At 38.2% G+C, this 21,560-nt stretch overlaps 1 protein-coding gene across 5 annotated transcripts in view; it reads left to right on the top strand.

The window, feature by feature from the left end:
- fhod3b (formin homology 2 domain containing 3b) overlaps positions 1-21,560 on the top strand; it is a 95,821-nt gene continuing 74,261 nt past the window's right edge. For 2 of the 5 annotated variants that reach the window (XM_028010430.1, XM_028010440.1), the window contains exons 1-3: positions 3-633; positions 6,788-6,894; positions 17,568-17,632. In XM_028010430.1, the coding sequence (XP_027866231.1) occupies positions 469-633; positions 6,788-6,894; positions 17,568-17,632 (337 nt within the window). In that variant the 5' untranslated portion in view covers positions 3-468. Of the gene's footprint in view, positions 634-6,787; positions 6,895-17,567; positions 17,633-21,560 lie in introns of all 5 variants that reach the window. The other 3 variants (XM_028010449.1, XM_028010459.1, XM_028010420.1) reach the window with 2 other exon arrangements.

Raw genomic sequence — 21,560 nt, forward strand, 5'->3', positions numbered from 1 at the left:
TTAGCCACTAGAGGTCACGGTTGCGCCTGTAACATGAGCTGTTGTGGATCCGCCGGCTCAGGTCCGACTGCTGAATCCCTCTGGCAGAGTTTATGCATCGTTCTCGCAGACCAGACACCAAGTGCTGCAGTCCCGTCCGAACACCGCAGTCTGCCTGCAATGCCCTTGGACACTGTCGGTCCGTCCGCCTCGGCAGCGCTCTGACCAGTCCGGTTTCCCAGCGACTTATCCCGGACCAAATATTGCGGCAGCCCCATCTGCGCAGTGTGAAACTCATGGGGAAGCTCTAAGGATAACAGGGTGCGGGAGATCGCCACTGCAGAGAACCTGCCGGTAGTTCGCAGCCCCCGCAGCAGCAGCAGCAGCGGGAGGAGGAGAAGGTGAAGGAGGAGGTTTGCGCTGGTGTCAGAGGTTTCAGCGCCGCATCCACTATTCTGATCACTTCATATCACCTTGAATGGATACATCATGGCTACGCTTACATGCAGGGTGCAGTTCTTAGATGACACCGACCCTTTCAACAGCACCAATTTCCCAGAGCCCACCAGACCGCCTCTGTATACCTTTAGGGAAGATATTCCTCTGATCAATCAGGTAGCTGGAGTCCACAGGCTGCTGAAAGCACCACACAAGGTATGTATACAAATATTTATTGCTTGTGTTCTTATTCTTCAATCAGTTGAGCTACACTTGAACACTCTTACTTAAACCAACAATTGCCCTAAGCATGTTGATGAGGTTACTAGGTTACCAAACCAAGCTGGATCATTGAACAAGGCACCTGGTGCAGAAATGTTGATGGAGCCAAACAGTGGTTACCTTAGTTACCCTCAGTGATGCTGGAATGAAAACCTCTTACTATTTCCGAAGGGTTGTTGGTAATAAATTAATTTTGAACATGTAAAACAACAAAGTTTACGTTCTATGTATTTTTTCTAGACTTAGAGATGTTATTTTTTGTTGAATAACAAAAATGCATACCTGTAAGTAAAGGGACTCATTCAACACCTTGCTCAAATATTCACCCTCTGACAGACCGACAGGAAGTAGTCCACCATGGTGAAGTAGAAAATAAATACTTTTCAACTTTCCTCACAAATGAAAAGTGTGAAATGCATTTGTATTTGAATAGCTTCCCTATCCTTGAAGCATCCTAAAACATGGTGCTTTCACTGCTGTGCATCACCAAAGGAATGATGTATTTATGGTGCCATGTTCATTTTCCTCCAGACTTCACATTTAGCATGTAGGCCAAAAAAGTTTATTCTCATCTGACCAGAATATATTCTTCCCCGTGTTTGGTGTGTTTCCTAAATGCTTTGTGGCAAACTGCGCTCCTCAAAAAAGGCCAAATTTATGGTGTGCCTCACCAATAGTTGATCTGTCAACAAAGTGTTCGACCAGAGCTATGGATCTCTTCAGCTCTTCCCAAGTTAACATTTACCTCTTGACTTCTTCTTTGGTTGGTGCTCCTTTTGGCCAGCATGGAGGTTTAGGCTTAGACGAGTCACCAAGTTTCCTCCACAACTTTCTCCTTGACCTGTCAAGGAGAACATTAAAGTACCACTGGACCTTGTGGTACTTTAATGTTCTCTAACAAAATCCTGAGACTTTCTGTTACTGAACTTACACACATTGGGGACTCGATTTACTAGTGTTACTTACATGAATTCGTAGAACTGAAATGCGCACTTTTTAGATTAATAGAAACATTACAAACATGTTGCATGACAAAATGTAAAAAAAAAACAAAACTGTAGAGGTCTGGTTTCAATGCAAGGCACAGTCTGTTATTGCTAGAAAACTTTTTATTCCTCATAAACATAATATTTGTTAATGAAGCAGAGAGACTGTACTGAATGTGCAGGATTGTATACCTGTGACCTCACAGCTCCTGTTACAGTGACTGGGATGAAATACTCAGCTGGGCAGAGTTGATGTGATTTCCTTGTCAGATTGACGAACTTTGTTCTTTAGAATGTGCCGCAATCTGCTTTCAACATATCTTCAGGATCAAGGTGATACTTTTCGCATTATTTATCTTGCAACAGCTTGATTTTTTTCTCTCGTCAATATCATAGCCATTTTTAAATAGCTTGAAGTCACCGAAATGTTTTTGTTTTGAATGGTGCAATTGTTTTGATCAGAAAACAATTGCTCAACAAGAATAGTTCACTTTCTTTCTGCTTGTTTTTCTTTCTATGTCTTTTGAAGGCTTCCTAACGTCAAAATCTTTAGAAATGTTTGTTTTGGCTTTCTAGTTTGACCATGTGGACTCAAGTACATCGAAAAGCAATATCACCTACTCACCTTTCAAAGTCAAATGAAACATAGTTGCATAACCCATCATACTTTAATGTGCTTTTATCTTTGTTTAATAGGGATGTCACATACCTCAAAATGTAATTGGGTCTTCCATTGTCCTCTCAGATCTGTGTTATTGCAGACTGTTTACACAGAGTTGGGGAGATGGAACCCTTTGGGGTGCTTGTAGATTACCACAAGCTTGCTTCACATTCAGACGCCAGCTTGCTTCCATTGACAGGATGTGACAGAGAAACTTTGAAGTGTTTCAAATGGAAGGTAGCAGTGAAAAATACATAAAACAAACACTGACGTACTAAAAATGAGCCCAATCTTTGTTTTCAATCCATTGGCATTACTGCTTGGGTGTAATTTCATTCACTTTAGCTCAGCAACAACAATGGTGTCACAGTATGTAGCAAGTTGTTCTGAGATTTACATTCTTTAAAGAATTTGTTTTAAGAGTGACCCTGTAAATGGCTCAAGCAACAAGCCTTCAGCCCCAGAGCTCAGAGGTCAATCTGATATAAATAGTGTGCTGTTCACACATGGTGTCCAGGGATTCAGACAGCTTGCATGTGCTGTTTCTGAGCTGTCGTCAGTTTCTAAAGTTGAAGTTTGGAGATCTGTGCATGGGTGTAGTTAATCCTGCATTAAATTGGTCTGTGTTATTCATAGAATAGCACCTGGGAAGAAGAAAAGCTTAAAGTCAACGTGTAGGGTGCAGAGTGTGTGGTCTTGCTATTACATTTTTTCTACAAATAAAAATAGGGTGACAGTAGCCTAGGAGGTAGGAGTTCATCCTTGTAACCCTTGGGCAAGACACCTCACCCACCTTCCCTGCCGGTGCTGGTCAGAGCAAACAGCATATAGGATAACTTTGGAGGAGATGCAATGATCCACAACTCAGGTGCGAGACTCATTTCACGCCTATCGGCGTCACAGTAAAGGAATGTGCTTAGTGTTTGCTAGCACGCATCTGTAAATCAAAGCTCTGTCATACCGCTTTTGGTCTGCTGCTGTTTGATTCCAATTCTGGACTGTGACTTTACCAATTTAAACTTCAGAGACAATTGTTTTTCTGCATTTTTTCTGGCCCCATAATGAGAAGCTGTGTTAAATGAGAAGTTATGTAAAACACTTTAAAATACAGGTTCCTCCTGTGAATTGCTGTTCTCATTGTCATGCAGAGCTGAGGTTTTTCTCCTCTATGCATTTTGAGGAGTTGTCGCAGCAGAAGGCCCCTTTCAAAAGAATGCATTGTCCAACACTGTGCCTGACAGGAACTTCAGATTACTGTTGTGGTTTCTCATTCATGCATCAGGTGTGCTTTGGTGTCACATGCCTTCAAAAGAAGACCCCAAGTGGCTTCATCAAAAGCTTTATGAAGGAGATTTCTGGATTTCATCTGGTGTGACTTAGAGTTTATTGCACTTTGCAAACACAGATGTGCAAGGTAGCCACTACGGAGGCAGTACATGTATGCAGGCGTGTGCATACGGTGTGCTTAGTCGACGGTGTTTGCTTCTAGATGTCTCTCCTTGCTTCAATAAAAAACTGGAGTGTGATAGAAGCTTTAAATTGGAAATTGCATGGTGTTTATTTTTAGTCATTTTTCCCTGCACTGCCTCACTGGTCAGTGGACCACAGCATGGTTGTTGAAGGGAGAGGCCAGACCTCAGTGCGAGCAGAGCACTTGCGGTTACTTCTCTGGACTTGGCCATCGCAGTGCTACTGTGGGTTCAAGTCCTGGGCAGGCGACAGCCAAACAAATCCCTGTTTCTGATCAGTTGTGACCTGCATTCCTTCCGATTCTTGGACTAGGGACAATTAAGCGCACCACCCTGGCCTTGCATTACTTGTGTACCAATAAGTGCGATGAGTAATCCAGGCTGATTCTATAATGAGGAAATATAAGAGAGTTAAGAGTGTTAGTGAAAGTGTGGATACATAGAGAAACAGAAATCTTTGAGTTTGCCTCTTTGCTTTTTGTCGGTCTGCTAGTCATTTATTGGTTCCACAGTTGGGTAATTATTGGTTACAGCTGCAGGACTGATTCAGTGCTTTGTCTATTTAAGGTAATACAGAGTGAAAAAACAGACAGCAAAGGTTTTGCTCTTGTTTTCTGTTCGGTTCATTGAGTTCTTGGAGTGTAATGGATAGGTAAAGGGCATAAAGACCTGGATTCAATAAAATACAACCAAGTTTTTTTGGTAGTTCAGTATGGGGTAATGGGAATTAGTTTCTTATTTTTAGCATTGCATTTTATATTAATGCCACTGTAGAAAACCAAAGTCATAAATTTACCAGGTTTGTTTGAATGCTTTATGCTTGGATTGTCTCTAATGTCATATAATCTTACATCCTTTGCTTTGATGGGCTTGTTTTTCCTCTTTTCTTTCTGTCTCCCTGTGACTTTCTATATCTGATCCAGTCTTTAAAAAAGCACTCACGAATAACTAATTTCTTTAAAGTTATTTTGTTCTGTTGCATCATCTTTGGAAAAAGTTGGCATTCATACTTTTTGATGCTAGTTTATTTCTTAAATAAAAATAAAGACCAGATAAATAACTGTTTTGAATCATGTTCACCATTTGCAAAAGCCAGTTATTGCAGCAGAATAAAATCATAAAAAGTAAAGTATTTAGCTTTAAATCGATTATTCCATCTACTACAAACACAAATCCTGTTTTAAGTCAAACATGCCCATTATCCCATAGCTTTTTTCCAATCAGTAACCTTAAGTAGTAGGGTTACTAAGTTACAGCTCTGAGAGACAAACAACTGTAGAAAAGCTTTAACACAAAGTACCAATTCCAACTATGTTGCCTGTTTTTGTAGTTTTGCAAATATGAATGGTTTATGTACATTATTATTATTATACAACATATTTTCAACAATTTTCCCAGCTCATTTCGTGTCTGGTCCTTTGATCAGAGGACAAGTCCGGTTAAAGGTCTACTGTCTTTTAGAAGACTACATTTTTACATCTGCCATGTCTCTCAAGCCATCAACTCTCAGGTACATAACATGATCCATGATGACCTGATGAACCCAAGAATGCAATATTCTTTTTCCATTTTTTAACTTCTGGCCTTTGTTATCTTCCTGACTATGTGCAATAGCTCAATAAATTTTACGCAACCCGTTTTTTTTTTTCTTCAAAAACGTTTTATTGTTGCTCTGACTTCACATACAGGTAGGTGTAGGCAAGCAGTTATTTTTTAATGACTTCACATCCACATACATTTGACATACATTTATGGCATGGTTTCTTGTCCTTCCTAAAGAGTGGCTTAGGCGAATGGATGCATTAGCATAAATAAACACACTGAATGGATATTAAAGGATTACTAAATTCAATCTTCTACTCTCTATGATCTACTTAATAAGATAATTTAATTTGAATAAAAAAATTGGCAACTGAAATAAAATATCTTTTTTGTTTTAAGGATATTTTCACATCGTTATCTGCTGAACCAATGAGTAGAGGGGACTGCAGCTCTGAATCAGAAAAAAAAGTCAGAAGGAGGGTAGGGGGGGATTGAGAGCTATCCCATCTAACCATATGTTTTGTCTCAGTTCCAAAATTTGACACAGTCTTAGAGTGCAGTAATGCAAACAGAGTGGCTGAACACTTCAAAGCCACAAAGTCTCTTCCTGTGATGCTCCATCATGTTTAATGAAGTTACTGTCACGTACAGAATGAAGGAAGGAAGTGGTAGTGCATCAGCCTGGGAGTAAATGGTCTGTTGTAAGAAATCCTACATGTTACGTATTTACTACACATGCTGCTCATTATAAAAAAAGATGTTGGAGATTGCCTCCAAATCTCTCCTCCTTTGTGTTTCATTACAGAGCAGAGCGAACAGATCTACCCATACTACATGTTGTTTTAGACACCCAGAGTGTTAGTGCAGCGGAGCAGTGCCAAGTCTCTGCTCCTGAAATCAAATGTTTGGACTCTTTTAATGGTATTTGTTTTCCTGTGTTCTGCTTCACTGCTGGAACCGGGGTCCTGCGGAGCTGACAGACCTCCAATATAAATAGGTTAATATCTTCAATTTAGAGGTCAAGCAGACAAGTGAACAGACGCTCTCATTCTTCATCTCCTTGACCCGAGTCGGGTGATGACAACCTTTAAGGACCAGATGAATTATACCCTCACTGTGAAATCATCGCACTCGATGATAGTTTATCGGACATGGTGGGGGTTGGAGCAGAGAGATAAGAGACAGCAGACAGAAAAACAGCTCTGACCCTTCATAGCTTTACTGTGTTTATCGCCGAAGAGCTCTGACATGAGCTGATAAAAGAATCATCTTGTCATGTCTTATTATAAGTACAGTGTTAATGTAATATATTCATTCAGTTTAGCTTTCTTTGGGTTTTGGTGTCACTTGTTTTACCTAATGAGAATGGATCAAAATTGCATTGGTTATATCTAACCTCTTTACGTGTGTGTGTGTGGTTGCATGCTTAGCCGGATGACTGCGCCCTCCAGCTGTCCCATAATGGAAGCTATTTGGATTTGGAGTCTACCCTGGCAGAGCAGAAGGATGAACTGGAGGGATTTCAGGAGGATGGAGGGTAAGATAACAATCGCATCCTTCTCTGTCTGTTGCTTAACTTTTTCCTTTGCTATCGCCAAAACTTGGAAACACCAAAAAGAACAAAAAAAAAGAAGAAAGAGGCTGTAAACAGCACACAGAATGAGAAACACTCTCCATTACTGGCCTGAAGTTGTAGACTAAAATAAACTTGAACACTGCAGTAAAAAAAAAAAAAAAAAAGTTGGTCATATACTCCTTCCACTTCAAAAGCTCTGTGTCGGACAGATGCCAGACAAAGCTGAAAATACAAGAGTTTCTGGCCCTACCGAGCAGGTGAATACAGTAATATACATTACACGCCAGACTCTGATTTTCCCGGAATCAATTGTTCATGCTTTAAATTAGCTGTCAACCCAGAGAAATATATATAAAAGAATGATTCAAGAGTAACTTACTTACAATTGCTGATTACAGGATCCTGGCTTTAAAAACAACCCAAATATTTCCCAGCTTTTATAGTCAACCCTTAATCACTGCAATATGATTACTGTTTAAGAGAGAGAGACTGCAATTCAGATCCGATAAGAAGGAATTGTTATAGTTGGTTATGGGGACATACGTTAATGTCATTCTTGCTGTATTTCTGTGGCTAATCTGATCCAATTACAGTGATTTTAATGGTAATGAAACCAAACTGTATGAATTACTCAAAAATTCGTTTTCCAGGCATTAGCTGAATGAGTTCTGCTTCCCGCTCATGCAAGGGCATTAGATTTGTTTATTAAAAAAAAGGCAAGGTCTAAAAGTCTTTAATGATTCCACCCTTTTACAAGTAAAAGCCTGCTTAAAATCAGAATGCCTTCTTGACTCTGAAAATCAATGAGGTGCTATTTTGAATCATATTTAGGAACAGTGCTTCTTGCTAAAAAAGTTCAATGTAATTAGATCTGATAGCAAGTTGAATTTAAATTTCCCATTTCACACCGTCATCTCTTCAACCCCGAGGAGGAGAGCAGTAGTTGCCGTCCCTGGGGTCTACTAGAAAGTTATGCTAGAGATGCACTTAGTACATGTTAGGTACAAGTGGATGATCGTCAGGTGGATTGCTCCTAAAAGGTGACTGGTCAGTCGGAAGTTCAAAAATCCGATACTTTTTAAAATTGGTCTATGCACCATAGTAAGCTGTACCATTTTGCACTGACAAAAACACTATTTGGTGGGACATGCTGCAGAAAAGTTACCAAAATGTATCTCTTTGACATTTTAACCTTGTCTATCAACTACTGGATTGGAAAATGTTTACTCCCTTTGGAAATCTCAAAGATAGAACACATTATACATAGAGACTGATTTTGTAATACTAAATGATAATATATGATGCTACAGACAGTCCAACATGTTAAATCCCTAATCATTTTGCCTTTGTTTTGGATCCTTAGTAAAATTCAATGACTCTTCTCTTACACAACCATGTACACATTAATAATCACTCACAGGAAACTTGAAGAAATGCACAGATTTTGGATGTTGGGTTTATATTTACATGTATCATTGTTGGTAAGAATTGACTAAAATCATTGGTGACCTCTATATACCATCTACTTCAAAATTGTTGTAAATGACTCTTTATGTTCTAGTGTCCAGATTTTATTTTACTAAAAAGTGAAAAAACAAACTTCCTCAAAGCGGGGGTCAAAATATAAGTATGTTGAGAAACTTTCTTGTCATAGACAAGAAAGTTCTCTTGTTTGTGAGAACTTTCACATATAGTTCTCACAGACGAGAAGAGCACAAGACACCTATTCATATTATGGTGTGAGTCACAAAGAAATTACAATCTTCTTTTCAGTTCAGTACAGTTTAACTGTATGCCTCTGGGTGGGATGTTATGGCTGTGTGTGTCCCAAAACTAGTATGAACACAGATATGTTCTTGTTTTCAGAATTCAAATGGCATACTTTCATAGATATGGGAAAGTGTATAAAGTCTTTTGTAGCTGCATCTTACTATTGAGATACATATGAAGATGCAGATGTATATCTGCCTTGTATGCTCATGGTGCAAGAAGACTGGAAGCCAAAGGTAAATTGTGCTCCAGATTACCTTTTCGTGAATTAATTATTGTAGACTGCATGGTCTGATTATCAATGTGGCGACGCTGCTACAGATTAAATGGATATTTTAGAACGTTAATGTCACAACTCTCACATGCATGCTTTACAAGAGATTTTACAAATCTACTTCACAAATGTTTTATAAATGACAAAAAATAACATCATTCAGTCACATTCAACACTATATAGATACTCAGTTTATGAAGATTGAGAGTCACTTACTTTGAGATAGCATTGCAGATGCCTGAAACTGAAAGTGAAATTGATAGCAAGGCTAACTTTCAGATTAATTCATCAAATAATTACTACTTGAACAGGACATTGAAATTTCAATCCCAGATGGACTGCTGATCTTCAAATCTGGTAAAAAAAACAACAAAAAAACAAGATGGTAACATCTTGACAAAATTAACCTAACACTGATGCTGCTGAGTGGTTTGAATTCAAATAGGCAGCACATCAAAAGCAATCCAGATTTAAAAGATGTGACAGTACTTGTTTCCTAAAATTCCCAGCATACATGTCGGGATAGGAAACCGTGTGACGGCAGCTCTTGCATCTTTTTGCTACATACCAGAGGTCTAACTTTTTCCATGTCTTTTATAGCGCTTGGCGTCCTTTATTGTGTGGCAGCAGTGACGTATTCTAAACCTCTTAGGTTGTTGGTTTGTCTTATGAGTAATCACTCTGATCTCTTTTACATTGACACTGTTTTTCATTAGATCAACGAGGTACACACAGTTCTACACTTCAGTTGTAGCAAGCGCCTAATATTTTCCTTTGCTGAAAAGTCTGCCTGATACAAAAAACTACACTTTGCATTAACATGACTCCTGGGGACAGACGACGAAATTGAGATTCTAAATTGTGTTAGTTTAATTTCAGTTTCATACACTTTGTTTGGCCTTTCACTTTATTGACTCCATATGTTTTACATGAATGGTAGAGCATGCTAGGTATATGCTCTGCCCACCTTAGATGTTCACAAACCAAAGGTTGGCATGAGAGTTCCTGGTTAGCTGTACCGCAAACATGTATGGATTTATTTGTCTAACTTGGAATTCATAAGCGGCTCCCAGCCCTGGTGTTTCTGTTGGACATCGAGAGTGCCGTCCGTTCCCAGTTCCAGCTGAAATTGTTGGAAGCTTATGGGGAGGTTACAGAGAGCTGTGAGGTTAAAGCGGTCCACTTCTTCTCGCGTCAAAGGCCGAGGCTGCCAGGGATTGTGTCATGCCAGCTGGCATGAGGTGGTAGTATGGATGTAGGTCATTAAATCAGAGGAGGCTGGGGGTAAAGGTGGTTGGCCAATTATTTAGTGAAAAATAATGGTTAGTTCTGCTTACTGTTTTTTTTTTATGGCGGTAATGTGCCCGGGAATTTACCTCCTGCAGTTCAGCACACTTTGATCTCATGATAATAATGCCAAACTGGTGTAATAAAACACTTCACCTTTATTTTCTCAATTTTTTATTAACTCTTTCTGTTTTTCAATCACTCAAAATGTCAGAAAATATTCAGAGTACGTGAAAAAGTGAACTGTAAAGCAACCAGCTTCACTAACCTAAGCAAAATGATGTCATTATTCTTTTCCTCCTCGTTATCTACCAACTGAAAACATTCCTGAACCTTCTTGATTATTGGCAATTGGATCCATGTGCAATTGATATTAACGACAGGTTACATTCCTGAGGCGCCTGTGTCATACTTAGTGTCTTTACAATCAGATTAAAGTATGATCCTCTGACAGAGGGCTGCAGAGCCAGGAGATATCCATGTCATGGTAGCTTAAGGGCCTTAATCACTTCCACACCATGTTGTGTAGCTTGGCTACAGAAAGTTGTGACTTGTACATTCACCCTCCCGCCTAATCACTGATGCAGCTTCTCTTCAAGTTATTAACTGACTAGTTTGCCAAGACGTGCTGAGGCATTTCTGTCTTTAGGTAGTTGTCTTGTTATTGAAATTTTGCAGCCGCAAAAGACTGAATCAATGCATTTCCAGGACTCTTAAAGAAAATGCAGGTCTTATTTGTTTTAGTGAATGCTTTTTTAAAAAAAAAAACTATCTGTTGGTACAGTTGAATTTATATCTCTACCAACTTTGCACATCTAGAGGCTTCTACCCATTGTTTTTTTAGATTAGATGGAGAGTGTCCAGGAATAACTGATCCTAAACTAGGTTTAAGTATAGACTTTTATTCATCTGTTCTGTCACAATAATATACTTTGATTTTAACTCTATTGTTTAGGGTTGTTTTTCTTTTGTTGTTCTGTACTGTAGAGTTTTGTTTTGTATGTAGCTCCATCTTGTAATAAACTCTGACCTGACAATGTTGAACAAATACATCACCACATCCTGGTGTTTCCACTTTCTTATGTCACCTTAATGATGATGTGTTTGATATATCTGTGTTTGATTGAGCTATGGATCTGTGCAACTCCTCCAAAGAAACCATGGATGTGCTTCTCTAACGCTCTCCTTGCCTACTGTTTTGGTGGAGATCCATGTGTTATTAGGTTTGCTGTGAAAACAAACCTAATTTATTCAGATTGAACAGTGCTTAGTAATATTGCCAAAGCTTGACACATTGCTATATAACTTAAACTTCTTCGCCACTTTCTCTGTGTCGTCTCTGGTGCATTCCTTGATCTTCCTGATGCTGTTTGTTAAAGAATGTTTTCTAAATGCTGAGCTTAGATTATACAGAGTTGAACTCTGCTTACAAATAAGGGACTTCTGAAGGCAATAGGTTTGGTTATAATTTATTTTTTGGGTATGCCACATTTTTCACATTTTCCTTTTACCATTATTCTCCACCTCTCTTGATTTACCACATATGTTACAAGTAAAATACATAAAGTCCATTGTTACATGACGATGTGGACAAGTTCAAAGGGTAAAAATACTTTTGCATGTCATTGCCTTTGAGGCATTTATGAAGCTTTATTTCTTCTGAAGGACAAACTAGGCAGCTGGAGTACTTCCAGTGTAACTGGCCATGATGATGTTGATTAACTATTGAACTGGCTAATGTTGAGATACATTCACGGGTTTTGCTGACATATGTGACATTGATTGGCGGATTATTTGTTAAGTTTTAAGTCCTTAAGGAAAGACTCCACTCCCTTGATTGTCCTCAGAAGATCAGAGCAGTTGGTGACTACATAATTGATTTGGCATGGAATATTTTATTTTGGTGCAGTGTGTGTGTGTGTGTATTCCAGCTTATAGCATTTCACTGGTGTGCGTAATTCAAATGCAAAAGCCAACAATTTTGTGCTGAAAATACTTTTCTTAGTTTTATTGCCTGTTTTTTGATGTGTTTGACAAGCGTTTAAAAGGCAGGCATATTAAAATCTAACTGTTCGAGCTCTGCAGGCCTCAAATATTCAGTTTCTCATTATATCCGTTTATTTCTCATAGGAGAGCTCTGCTTTCGCTTTTTTCCAACAATTTTTTTCTGACCGACTTGGACACTGCTCTCAGCACACACAGGATTTTCATTTAAGGGAGAAATGTGCATCTGAAAATAACCAGAGAATTTGTCAGTCTCGCAGCTAAACTTTACACAGAGAGTTAAAGCACTATTATTTCACTATCTGTGTTTTGTAGTTAAAAAGTATATTGCTGACAATATAAAGCCATCTTATAAATACTTTTTTTTTTCTGTGCATGTGTAAATGTTACCAAAGCATAAAGTCGGTCTGTCTTATAAATTAGAACTTAACCTGAGTAGATCAGACGCTGGTGGTCCATTGGTGGACATGGATGCAGGAGTTTCTTTGGTAAGAAATGCTGAGTCAGTAGACCACTGTGGGGCCTTCTTGTCTCGCATTAATTGGTCTTTGAGGGGAAGATCTGGCTTAACTGCAGCCCAAGAGTGTGTGTTCACTTTCTAGGTGCACATTTTGTGTTTCATAAACAGGACCAGTAATGCTCTCTTAGATAAAGCCAGAGAGTTTAGATTGGGCAGACATGCCCATGTACAGTCAGTGCTATAAACTTTACTAAAGATGCAACCTAGAAAGAAGTGAAGGAACCTTACAGAAAACAAAGCATGTTGGCCCAGTTTCTGCCTGTAGCAGTTGATTGACACAGCAATTGACTATTTGAGTTAATTATTGTTTTTTTTAATTTAATTAAAACCTGGAATCAAGTGGTTATCCATTTTATACACTAAAGGTATCTTACCATTATAAGCTTGTAGCATAACCTTCTCTGAATGGAGATGGGGAACATAAATATTATATAGTTTTTAAAAGTGTACTCAGATAATTAAACAAATAAATGTAAGTGCACGACTCAAGCCTTTAACTGGCAGAGATTTATTTTTCTCTCTCTTAGCAATATAATACAAAGATTCTCTGATGTTTATAGTAAACTAAGAAAAATAAAAAAAAGTTGGACCGTCACGTGTTTATAGATTGAAAAGAAAAGTGGGAATTATGAATCTATCAACCATTATATGAAATTTGTCAACATTTGAACTTTTGGTAATGAATGCCAATCAGCGGTAAGCCGGCAATACATTTTTTTATCACTGGCAATATGATTAGTTCATCCATGATAGACATGGGGGGATATAAGGTTGTTGCTGAATGATAACCTTAAGTAAATATACTGGGCTTCACAGTAAAATGTTATTATCAGAAACATTTAGAAGTAAGCTTATAAAATGATGTTGCTATTATGACAGAACATGGCTGCGTGAATTGACAGTCACTTTATTTAAAAATCATATTGAACTGGGCGTGCCGTGGTGGCGGAGGGGTTAGTGCGACCCACATTCAGGCAAACGTAGCCTCGACGCGGCTGTCGCGGGTTCGACTCCCGGACCCGACGACGTTTACCGCATGTCTTCCCACCTCTCCTTCCCCCTTTCCTGTCAGCCTACTTTGAAAAAAAGGGACACTAAAGCCCACAAAAAGACCCCTTGCGGGGCGATAAAAAAAAAAAAAAAATCATATTGAACTAGTTCATGTACTCATGACGATGTAGTACCAGTTCCTTCCTGCTAAAGGTATTTTGTCAAGGAAATCAAGGAATAAAGTCTAACGCATTCACAAATTTGAGTGTCTAGTTTGCTGTGTTTTTTTAACAGATGCACAAAGTGATGGTACTGGTCATTTCATATGTTTGCAATTTAAGAAATTTTATATTCAAAGTCGTGACCAGGAAAGCTGTGGGGAGTCTTGCAGCAGCCCCTTGTGAATGACAGATAAAACACATGTTAAAATATGCACAAAAATAAAAACCCTCTATGTAAAAATCTAAATAACCCAACCAATGTTGTGTTTTTGTATTTTACATCTACAATTTAAAAACAGCTCTGGAAAAGAAATAAGAGACCACTGCACTGAAACCCATTGAAAACCTCATAGTGATTCCATAAGGAATGACCATGGAATAAGAGTTAAATATTGATTTAACTCATCCTGAGTTAAAACATTAGTATTGTTTCTAAATGAATATGAACTTGTTTTCTTTGCATTATTTGAGATGTGAAAGCACTGCATCTTTTTTGACTATTTCTCATTTTCTGCAAATAAATACTAAATTTTTGCTTGGACTCAAACCTGTGACAGCCACGTAGGACTGAGGCCTCTGTACAGGCATTTCATGCTTTACCCCTGTGTCACTGCTTTGAACTGAGGATTTTTAAATCTTAGCGTAGTTGTATTTTATGTCACATGAAATATACAGATGATTCCAATAAACATAAACTTATCTTGGGAGAGAAAAAAATGCATTTTGTCCAGTAAAGAAAAAAATTTAAATTTATGTAAGATGAAACTTGTTCATCTTACATCTTTGTCATTGTCTTGGTTGATGCCTATATTGAGTGTAACTCATTGAGGAATGACATACAGTATTTCAGATTTTTGTTAAAGTGTTATTAGGAATTGTATCTCAGGGGTTTCCTTTGTTTAGATTGCTTATATAGCATCATGCCTATCCTATCTCTTTATTTTCTTAAAAGTTGTATAGTGAGAATATGAATCTGAATCTCCATGAATATGAATCTCCCTGTACAACATTGTTGAATTTTCATATTTATGTTCATTGGAGGTGTACTTTAAAATCCCACTTATATTCTATGCATGTTTGGTTAATTTGATAATGAGAATATCGACCTGTGCAGACTCAGGTCTTTGTAAAGATCAGATATCCTGTTGCAGAGAGAAAGCAGGCATTCGTGACAAAATGGCTCTAGTTACCCGTTTACCTCGACAGCATCACAGTGGATTACGTTCCTGTTTGCTGTCTCATCTCACCGGGGAAGGCCTATGTTGACAAATGTTGCTCCTGTATTGTCTCTGCCTTTTGCAGGATGCTATATTTGAAAAATCGTGAGTATAGGCAGGCTTTCTCTGACATATAATTCCATTTTGTAAATAATATCAGAGCGGTTTAATGCTGATCAGTCGGGGGTACAAAATCTGTTTTGTCTGTCTTCCAACGCTGCCTGTTTGTGACACAGCATTAGTATGAGCTGCTTTCTTTGTTGCCAAGCCTTTTCTTTGACTGTCAAACCCACTCCTGGTCCAGAACAGGCTGCCGTTGGCCCTGAGCCAGCCTGAACAACCACACAACCATAGTAACCCATTTGTCAGTGGTGTGAAGGAGGGGGTTGTTGTGCAGTTATACCTGCTGTGCTCTTGTCTGTGTTGGTGTCTAGCTGATTTGTTTGTGGTTTCTTTAGATATTTGGAAGGTTAAGGGCACAATCTATCATCCAAAGAAACAACAGAGTGGACCTGAACAGCAAAATTCAAAGCTAGCTATGGAGATCTGCTGCATTTAGATGTCAGTTTAGACATTAATCAATAAGACAATTCTGACCAATTTCCAATTTAGGCTTTTGTAAACTTTTTTTCAGAAGTAAGAAAGAAAAAAAAAATCAACAAATTTTCTGAACTCAATCTCCCAAGTACTAGTTTATTCCCAGTGTCAGTTGACTTGTTTGCTTATAGAAAAAAGTTGAAGGCAACTTGGCCACAGCAGCAAGTGTGAAATGGAAAAGTAATGAAAAAACAAGTTTCTGTCAGTAAAGAGGAACTACAATAAAAGAAGAAAACATTTTAAATTTTCTGATTGTCTTGTAATTGGTCAAGCTAAAATCGATTGATTTGGATTACCAATCAACTTCTTGATGCATTGTGAGCCAAACTAGAAGCATTTCAAACAATTAATAGTGTACCCTAGTAACACAGAAAGAGGGAAGATGTTGGAAAGTCATAAGTAATTGTCTGGTAATTAAGGTGTCAAACAGTAAAAAAAAGTAAGAGCGTCAACTTTATCCTTCAGCAGATTTTTCAGACTTCTGTTTATTCCACACAGCAGAGGAACCTCCTAAAATGGGAAGATTATCTCTCTTAAAGCAAAAACACTTTTCTAATGATAACTGAATTGAATTGAGGTTCTTTGTTGCTGTCTTTGTTTTGGATTCATTCAGCTATTGCAAGCAGCTGACAGGATGGTGATTGGTTCTTGGCACATTTCCATTTACACAGGGAGGGAGGAGATGACCTCCAAGTTCCTCCTGTCTTTTTTCTGTTTTGGAAAGGAATTTTTCCCAGTTTGGTGTGTTGTTATGACCAAAATACAAATGTCGGGTGAAAATGTATATCTCAGCTTTTTGAAAATAAGCAAATTTAGAGATAAAATCAAACCATCTCCTGTATATATATCTTTCAAGCCAGAAGTCTACAGATTTCTGAGCTAAAATTAAATCCTAAGTTCTCAGTATCAGTTTGACTAGCTAGCTTTTTTGATGTATTTTTGAAACTGTTCTCCATGGTTTTGAGTTTGTAAAGCCCATTTTGCATTATTGTACAAGAACTTCAGAAGCTGTAGTAGAAGACACAAGAACAACACTTAATACATTTTATTTTAACCTTCTTCATGTTCTTACTAGTTATTAATATTAGGGGCCTATGTGTCATATATGTTTGCTATAAGTTTTGAATCCCTCATAGCATGAATGAAAAGCAGGCATTTTCCACAGAGCATATAGCATAGCAAGTTTCCTTTTAATTAGGCTCTTAACCATCTCACAGTCCAAAGAGAGGGGATTCATTGGAACACTCAAGCTTTTTACCCTGTGTGTAGTCCTGGTGGGTCACACTGACCCCATGTGTGCTTAAACAAGGATTGTTTTTGTGTGGTTTCGGGAGCTGACAGGCTAATGGGCCATCTCCATCACTTCCCTGTTGTCCGATTGCAAAATCTGCCATGGTCCTCCAAAGAGTCACTGCGGAGCAGAGCAAAGAGTTAAATCTTTGCTCTTCCACTGATTTCATTGGAAAGCGTTTCACAGATGCTGAAAATAGCCAGCTTAGAACGTTCTTTTATCAGCATCCTCACTAAATGGCTGGTCTAGATAGGTAGACTAGCCGTACTGAAACTCAATTTAGTTTTGAAGGTGCTCTCTGGATGGGAATAGATCTGGATGAGTTTTTGACTGGCTGATCACCTTTGACTGCTAATCAAACTGAAAATTGTCCAATTTTACACACAATCTTTATTTTTTTTCTGCATCTCTATTTTGATAACCTAAACACAAATTGTCAGCACTTTCTTTTTTTTCTTTGCAGGAGGGGCAAGAAACACAGCATCATTCTTCGTTCGCAGCTTTCAGTCAGAGTTCATGCCTGCATTGGTAAGTAATAAACTCCACCCTAATCTGTTCATATCACACATGGACATAATATGAGCTTTAATTACCTTTATTAGCAGCACATTGCTTCCTCTACATCCTTTTTGAACTTAAACAGTGGCAGTTGTGGGATGGGGCCCAGGCCCTTAATTTGTGTGACAATTAACAGCACTTCCACAACATACTAAACAACAGAGCAGTGGCATGAGCCAAAGAGAGTTTCTGTGTTTTTTTGAGTAATGTGAGGGAACCAGCACAAAGAGCTGAGTGGAAACACATGCAAACACGCACACGCGGTGGCATGTGTACAGACACACGTGCGTCCAATCTGATTCAGATGTTGGCTTTCAGATTTCGTTTTAACTACACTGACGTGCTTGTTCCGCCTCTTTCTGGAAATACAGTGCTGATAAGTGGGTGCTATTTGTTTTGCTACCTTATTTAATGTTATTTTGTCATATAAAGTGACTAAACAAGCTTTTAAAAAGTAATTAACTCACAGAGTTTATTACTGACACATAATGTCTGCAGCAGTAGCACAGTAAGGAGGAGAATATTTTCTCTTAAACACACACCCCTCCTGCCGGCTTGAAGTGCAAAAATAACTCAAAATCTGCAAAGGTTATTAAGCTGCAGACTGTCAAATTTCACTTGAGGTAAAATCCACCTAGACAGGGTTTATTTAAATTAGGTCAACATGATCTGAGTCAGATGTTTGACTGGAGCCGAGGATGCGCCAGTCTTGTGTCCTTTCCTAAAATATGACAACTGATCAAAGAATTAGTGACATGCACAAAGATTAAGAGAGAGATTAGGTTTGCTTATGTGGATAGCTTCAGGGTTTCTCTTCTTCTGAGAGTTTAGACGCTGACTACGTAAGTGATACTGTGGAGCTATTTTATATTCAAAGCTTTTTTTAAAACAATGCTGTAATTGATCATCTTGTTGACGGATTGTCGTTGATTTCACGACAGGTCACGAGTTCAATATGGCTGTGGTTGTGAATATTTGTTTGAAACCCCCTCTAGTGTGGATCCTTCTGTCCCCTGCTGGTGCCTGGGTGAGCTTAGTGGAGCCTGGGGAGAGATAGACAGACTCTAAGTGGATGATGGCCCTCTTTCTCTATAAGTTGACAGCCACCTGTTGCCCTTCTCTCTGGTCCCCCTTGGTAGCTCTCTGTGTGGCTAGCTGATTTATTTTGTCTAGCTTAGCCAACCACTGTTACTGTAACTCATCCAGATATTTGAGCCTAATTTTATCAGACTAGCAAAGTGACCTTTTGGTCCACTGAGCACATTATGCAGTGATTTTCCTGGTCTACAAAAGACATAATGTGTTAGTCTTTCAAAGTGAAATGGCATGGGTATTTAGGGTTGGATGCTTGTTATACATTTACAGATCGAGTACCAATATTTACTTTCTGTTCTTTTTTTTCTGTTTGTTCGTCTCAAACTGTGTAGAAGTGGAAACAATATTAGATTTCCAACAGTGATGGTGAAATGAAGGCTTCTAGAGACTTATTGTAACTGAATTTTTTTAAATTTCATTTTAAATGTATTCTCACTGATGACTTTGCATCAGCACACCCACAATGTTGAGATGTTTATCCCAGAGGCTCCCTCCTTGGGTATGAATAATGACTTGGTTTCAGCCATGTTTACTCTATTCTGAGTCATTTACTGCTATTTTGTGGAACAGACATTGTATAGAGTTTAAACTTCAATTAAGTGGTACATCTTTAAGAGAGTGTTTTCTGGTGCTTTTTTTTTAGATTTACACAAAACAGAACCAACCTCCTGTTTGCCTTTTTGCATTATAGCGTGTGCAAACCACAGCAGGACCTAATCCGGGTTTCCTTAATCATAGTCATTAGCACTTACATGCATATGTCTGTTCAGGGGTAATAAAGAAGTGGAACAAAATGCCTCACCCACAGAGCTAATGGTTTATGAAACTGTAGCCTTCTGCATTAGTAATTTGTTCGTAAGAATGAAGATTACTCTTTGTATACTCAAAACACCTTTGATATGCAAAAAGAAGATTTACCCACAGTTGTTTTTGGAGCATAGATAGGTATTATCTAAATCTTCTTTAATAACCAACAACTTTAGGAGAAAACAAAGCAGTAGTGTACATTAGAAGCCATAAACCAGAATTATTTTTCATATGGTTTCTCAGTACAAACATTTTCCAAAATGCATTCAAACTGAAATGATGAGATGCATATTTAGTATGATAGCTTGATAGCTATGATAGCATTTCAATGCACTCAGGTACCCACTATCAGTAAATGCTCATTGAGCAAAAGGAATTGCTGCAAAGCCTTGAAAGAGTCGACTAGGTTGCCATAGATAGGAAATGTTTTTACTAAACGGCATTATACACTTTGGCATGATATGACCTTTGTTGTGAATTTGAGCACTAAAAAAGAACTTTTTTAGTCATAATAAAGATTTTGAAAAAAAATCCAATATGACATATGAGAGATTTATTTGAATGTATTATTTTTTATTTTGTTTACTCTGTGTGACATTTGCATTAGGACATTTGTTCACCAAATGAACAGGATTTACAGCTAAATGTTGTAAAGCTCCACAATATCTAGTTTTGGAGTTTTACAGAAAGTTTTTTGATTTAGTTGGTTTTAAAACATCCAAATTTTTACACAGAAAAATATTTCTCCCACTCGCTGTACTTTTTTTCGCATCCTTGGCAAACAGGGACACGGATGATTGCAATGACATTTCAAAAGTTAAAAATAAGTTGAATATTTCTCTTCAACTACTCTGCTTACACTATCTGGTTTTTGTATCTGCAGGAGACATGGATACTTTTTGAGGAACATTTATTTGAAGCAGTGAAGAATTATGTACATTTTGTATGATTCTTCACTAAATAACTAGTTATTGAGAGATGAATAGTTAATAACTCCTAGGCATGCTGCCTACAGAAAAGTGTGGGGTTTTCTCTGTGACTGTCTCATAAAAGAATGCACAAAGGATGCACATCTTGTACGCTGAACCGGGAGCAGTGTCCCCCAAATGGTCTGCGTTGTTGCATGAAAGGTGTGTGCGAATATGAACGGTTCACAGCCACATGACTTGTGTGTCGACTGTTAGATAAAGCATGCTGGAGCTTTTAGTCTTGAGAATAAGAATTGTCTTCAGTACCACAGCACTACCCTCCAGTGAGACTTTGTTTTATTTTGCTCACCAAAATTGCCACTGTTTTAAAATGTGACTAAATGAGTGCCATAGTTCTTTAATAAAAACAAGGAAAATTACATTTAGCTGATGTGGTTTTTCTCATTAGGTAAGCAGAACTGGTGATGATTTGGTCTTTGTTTATAGTTGCATGGCCAGCCCAGCAGCTGATGGTTTGGAGAAATCAACTCATCTTGCTCCATTCTGCGTGTTAGCCTCGGCCACAGCCTGTTTATATTGTCAGGCTGTAATTATTGTCAGCGTGCTAGATGTGGTATGAAGAGCCTGATTAAAGCAGCTTATGCTTATTTTTGTATTGTCCGTAAATACAATATGGCCTCATCTTGACTAGTGTTGTCTCTGAGACTGAATAAAAGGGGAAAAGGAGGGTCAGTTATGGCGGCAGACTATTGTTTAGTTCTCATAATGTCTAAATTTGAATACCAAGTGATAACTGAATCATGTCCTCAGTGATCAGAATCACACAAACCAATTTCTGATGTGGGAAATGTGTCAATTTCAAACAGAAATATCCGTTAAGCCCCCAAAAATGTGCTTTTACTGTCATCTTTGTGTTACTCGTTTTACAAGAAGCTGCTGTAAATCAGTCAGACATCACAGTTTACCCAGCTGTTGCAACCCTTTTTTTTCTAAACATGTGTTTTTTATTCTTTAAAGTAATAAATCTTAACAAAAAATAAAAGCTTAAATTTGACGGTATTCACCTG

The sequence above is a fragment of the Xiphophorus couchianus genome, chromosome 3 (assembly GCF_001444195.1).
Source record: "Xiphophorus couchianus chromosome 3, X_couchianus-1.0, whole genome shotgun sequence".
NCBI classification, from domain to species: domain Eukaryota; kingdom Metazoa; phylum Chordata; class Actinopteri; order Cyprinodontiformes; family Poeciliidae; genus Xiphophorus; species Xiphophorus couchianus.